This window comes from Lupinus angustifolius, chromosome LG06 (assembly GCF_001865875.1).
Source record: "Lupinus angustifolius cultivar Tanjil chromosome LG06, LupAngTanjil_v1.0, whole genome shotgun sequence".
In the NCBI taxonomy this organism is placed as follows: domain Eukaryota; kingdom Viridiplantae; phylum Streptophyta; class Magnoliopsida; order Fabales; family Fabaceae; genus Lupinus; species Lupinus angustifolius.
The window spans coordinates 21,171,146-21,176,989 of NC_032014.1; the positions used below are offsets into that span (position 1 = coordinate 21,171,146).

Sequence of the window (5,844 nt, forward strand, 5' to 3'; positions counted from 1 at the left end):
TACTCTGATACTTACAGTTGTAATTTAAACATTTTTGTTTGATGGTTTGTGTAAGAAGAAGGTCCAAAACATATTTCCAAGTTTGTTGGTTCCCACAAATTTTAGCAAGTTTATGGGTAATACTTTGGAGGGTAATGGTAAGTGCATCATGTCTAGCATCTTGTTGATGTCCATTAAGTTTCTCCATAAAGACATTAGTAAGTGATTCTTCTAGTTCTTTGTGGGATATTTTAGGAGGCATCGAGGAGAATGAAAACATCAAAATGTTAAGATAATTGTTGTATGTATTAAGTAGAATGAAAATCTATAAATTCAAAAATAGAAATAAAAGATAATTTTGGAAATTTAATATGCCTAAAATATAAGTATCAAGTCTTTTAGACCATATACTAGGTTAGATCTTAGAAGTTAAGATAAGAAAAGGTTAAAAGCAGTTAAATAAAAAATTGAAATAACCAGATTTATTTTATGTGCAATCTTGGAGCCAAGTTGGTCTAATAGATTTAGGTTTGGCCTTAAAATAATGTTGGAGGCCCTATCACATAACCATTATATGGTAATATAATTAAAGAAGACAAACATGCCCAATAGAAATAATAATAATAATAATAATAATAATAATAATAATAATAATTAAACCACACAGTAATAAAAGGAAGGATGACATCACAATACATGTGGTGTAGCGGAAACATTATCCCAAGTATTTACGTTTATCTCATTTTCATAACATGATATTGAAAACATAAAATTGTCAAATTCAAATTACGGTTCATATAAAATTTTGAAAGACACAAATGAAGAATCACAAAATTCAAAACCTACGTTCTGATACTACTTGTTGGAATTTCTTTATGATTAGTGAAATACCAACATAGGATCTTGAATCTCATGATTCTCACGCATAATATAAAATAAGGATACAAAGTCATACATGAATATGTGTTTTTTCAGATCTATTCCTTTTGTATACCTATAGAGATAGTTTTGGTATAGGGAGCTAGGGATGTATTCTCATGGTGCACCATAGGTCATCAGCAAGAGGTAGTTGAGAGGGACAATTTGTTAGTTGAAAATAAAATGCGAAAGGATAGTTTTTCATGATGTTAAATCATGAAGATAAAAATGAAACTCATTCCAATAAGGCCATGGAGATTTCGGCCGAAGAGGGAGATAATGGAGGGAGTAAGTGTTATGGGATTTGAAAGCCCGAAATGATGTCATATTCCATATTTGGGTCAACTACATATTGTTACATAAATAATAAAAATTTAAAAACAAAACATAATATTCTAATTAGGTCAAGATAGAGAATAAGACAGTGTTAGAAACAAATAATCTTCGGTAACATAAAAGAACTAATTGAAGTGACTTGAACAAAGAAGTAAGTCTGGTTTGAGATACTACTAAGTGGTAGACATTTTTATGACTTTTGATTTACTTCAGGAGCTCCACTAACTGGTCGAAGTAAAAGAACTGGGTTATTCAATTTCTTCATTCCAAGGGAAATTGGTAATAAGATAACACTAAAATATGTTTTTTTATACATGGGAATCTTGGCACAGATAGTTAAAATGTTCTAAATGATGTCTGAAGTATTTTAATAAGGTTAGATGACCTTTTAGATGGAGAAAACAAAAGAATTATAAGGGATGAAAAAAATTGGATTAACAAGTATTATTGATTGAAAATATGGTGTAGAAAAATTATATTTCCTACTGCCTTTGAAAGCATTATTGATTAGATCCTTTGAAAATATTTTTAAAACATCACTGTGTCTCCATTTAGATATAGGGGTTGAAAAAGAATGGTACCGTATTTATGAGACTAACATATTAAGTTTATCAACCTTTGTATAATCTTAACCATGTTTCATCCCAAACCTTACAATAATTAGTTTAATATTCCAAATTAATGGGTAATAATTGTAATGCTGTGATTGATTAAACATTGTGTAAATGGTGACGTGACGAGGTTGATAAAAGTAGACATTGACTTGATATAAAAAGTGGAATGTCTTGACATAAAGTAGAATGGTTGAATGATTTAATATTTGTCATATTTTGAGTTTGAATCTAGATTTGAAAATAATGTAAACTATTATTATTATAATAATAATATAAAGTCATTGTTTAGTATATACAAAGGTCCTTTAATTTTTGCTTATTTTTTAAATAAAAATTTAAAGTTGTAGTATAAATATTAAGTAATCTACCTGGACTATAAATTCCAATTACTTTTATTAAAAAAATCTAGAACTTAAAGTTACTAGTTGATTATTTTAAATTTATATTATATTTTATATTAAAGAGTACGCTTAACCTCTGGATTTAAAATCACTGCTTATATACCCAATATTAGTTATAATTTACAAGAACATTTTGTAGTCTTAGTAAAAGGGGAGGGTTAAAAATTTATCCGGTGTGAGATATCACATTGTTTGAGGAACCCTAGAAATGTTAATTCTCATTTTACTCATAATTTTAAAGTTATTTTCCTTTTCCTTTATTCCTTTACCAAACTTCATATTAAAAAGTCGTGTAATAAATTTGCACAAGAACTCATAGAACATAGAGTTAGATTATAGAATTATAAGACAAACAATTTATCTCAGAAATTACAAAGTTACTGCTAAAATTAATTTAAAACGTATTTGTTTATAGAATTAGAAAATCGAGAAAAAGACCGATGTTATAGCATACGTCATATGATGTCGGTAATCCAACATTCCAATTCCAAAGGAGTTATTATAAAATAATTTAATGAATGAAAAATCAAAGCATTTTGTGAAAAAAGTCACAAATTGTCGAAGCAAATCCCAAAAAATACCCCATTTATCCTTTCAAATTGATGGGTGATATGGGAGCCTACTTGGCCATAACAAGATGGAGCTGAGCAATAATCGAAAAATGAACTATAATATATAGTTCTGAACTTGAAGTCCTTTCTAGATTCATTTCCATAAATACATATTTTGAAACGTCTAAAATCTCATAAGGAAGAGAAATGAAAAAATGTAGGGGGTTTGAATTTATGACTTATAAATTATAAGATAATAGCTTCACTCATGATGGGTTGGGGATTTGAATTTATGACTTATAAATTATAAGATGATAGCTTCACTCTTGATCCAAGAATCCAAGATTAATTCACTGTTAGCTTAAAGGTATTTGGTAATTTTGGTTTTCTTGCAAATTATAGAAAAATCCTACATCTTTTTTTCTTTCCCAGAGGGGTTTCTCAAAGTCAACAACGGTGGATTAACATCTCTTTTAAGGGGGAAGATTAATCAACCATGACATCGTGATATCCTCCCATTTAATAGAAAGCACAATTTACCAAAAATAGGATTAATGCTCTCCTTCATTAAATCCACTTAAGTTTAACATATAATAGAATGAAAGAAATCAATTGTCTCAGATGGTGTGAAAATATTACTAATAATAATGAAAGAAAAACAACAAAAATAATCAAAAAATTTTTTTTTTAATTAATATGACATATTTTCGTTGACATATAATAGTGTATCAGATAAGAAATATATATTCATAATAGAAAGCACAATTTACTAATGTAGGCTGATTAACGGTCTCCGTAATCACATCCACTTAATTTTTAACATGTAATAATCAAAGTTTTAAATATCGGTCGACAATCGAAAGGAAAGTCACATAATTAAAGGTGGTTCCTAAAGTTACATTAGGACTGCAATTACGGTCTATCTTTTCCCAATGGCCTCAATTTGGTAAAAGAAATACAATGGGGAAGTTTATGAAAAGGATCAGATGTCCCATTATTTTGTTGACAACCTTCATATTAATTATAAGTTTTTATGTATGCATTTGTAAATTTAAGCATAATTGTCCTTTTGGTCCCAATATCTTTTGTGATTGTGTGATTTTAGTTCCTTTATTTCATTTTGATGATTTTCATTCCTGGAACTTGATAATTGTGGAAGGAAGATTATCTATCCCTTAATCTTATGCTTTTCTATCCTAGATTAATTATAATTTGCTAATAAATAGAAAGTAACAATTCATTTTAATTTTATTTTACAAAAGTAATATATTAATATTTATATGTCTAAATTTAAGCGAGTGAGACGGAGAATAATACACAAATTGTGGACAAACGATGTGTATTCATAATTGTGTGCTATTACTTTCTTTAGTCCATATTTTGTTAATCAAATCAAAGAACTTGCTTTATTTTCTTTCAGTTTTTGAGTTAAAGATTGCTAGTGCCTAGTAGGCGTACATCTATCATTGTAATAGGATATGTTATTACTGATATTAATGTTGAAGTGTATTATAATTTAATAGGAATCAGGGACTAATAATGCAAATGTTTAAAGTTGGAGATCTAATTAAAAACCACTAAAATTGCATCGTCATAAAAACCGTGAAAGAAATGCAATTAACTTTATAATTTTACAATACTATATACATAATTAATCACAAGTTGATCTACAATCCATGAAATTTAAATTTTACTTAAGATCTAATGATTATAATAGATTAGGGTAATATCTAAAGGATATAAATTAGTGAAAGGGGCAAATAAAAGGATAAGGATTATATATGCCCAATGATGTCTCATTTCCTGTCCCGAACTAATCATATATTATCCCAAAAATAAAATAAAAAAATTGAAAAAAAAAAGTAATATTATGTCTGACTTGTAACAGATAATGAAACACTGTTCATGATCTTACATAAAAAACCATCAAAATTGAAATATAAAAAAACATGGGGACAAACAAATTGAGAAATTGATAAAAATATATTTTACTAGGGAAAATATGTTTCCTACAAAGTACAAAACAAACTCATGACATGAAAAGAAAGAAGTAGGATTGAGCCAATAAGCCAATACTCTCCTTCACGAATTTTCTATATTCCCTAAACTTAAATTATAAGCTAAACTAGCTTGGACCCAAATTTCAATTCATCTCAGGGATGCTCTGAAGAGAAGGCCTCCATGGCTTATGAAATGACTCATACTCACGACTATGGTTCATCAACTGAGCCAATACCTGCTCTACCCTCAACTCCCTCATGTCTACTTTCCCAAGCAACTCCTCCAGCTGCTTCTTTGTGATCTTGATCTTCACCTCCGTCGTTGTTTTTCCATTAGTAGTAGTACAAGTAGCGCCACCTTTGCTAGTGGCCGATGAAAATGCACCCTTTGCTGCTGAGAAATTGTAGTCACCGCCTTTGTTGTTGGTGGTGTATTTGGTGTATGATTGGTGTTTCAAGCAGTTTCCCATGTTTGTGCTACTTTTGGAGATAGATGAAGAAAAGAAATGGAGGAGGGAGAGAAGAAAGGAGAGAGGAAAGGGATGAGAGCTAAGGTTAATTGGTAGGTTCAGGTGATATCTTTGGTGAAAAATATAGAGAGAGGAGATGGGAGAGGAGGTTTTTGGGTGTTATATAGAGAGAAGATTAAAGAAGTGACAAGAGAATGAGTCAGACTTATTTTATTGTACGTAGCATGGTGGATGTTTCCTAGTCATTGCATGTGATTTGCTTTGGTTTCACCTAATATTAGTCCTATTTCGGTGTGTTCGTATTCATTACTCTGTATTGTTTTTATTAAAATTAAATTAGTATAGTATAAATATATAAAATAAAAAATAATTTAGATTGAACAATTTGAAATGATAAAACCGAATAATATCAAGAATATTATTGTAGGAATAAAAAATTAAATATGAATAAGTTGTAAGAAAAGTAGAGAAAATGTTAACTTATGACAATGAGTAAAATGAGTGACTAAATGAAGAAAAAAAATATTAGAAAAGTTCTATATGTAAAAAGGTTGAAGGATATTTGAGTTTGAGAT

General features: G+C 29.0%; 1 protein-coding gene across 1 annotated transcript; it reads right to left on the reverse strand.

Annotated features, from left to right (window-relative positions):
• On the reverse strand, positions 4,764 to 5,419 carry LOC109350882. The gene has a single exon (XM_019592191.1). The coding sequence runs from the start codon at positions 5,267 to 5,269 to the stop codon at positions 4,943 to 4,945; it is 327 nt and encodes a 108-aa protein (XP_019447736.1). The 5' UTR covers positions 5,270 to 5,419; the 3' UTR covers positions 4,764 to 4,942.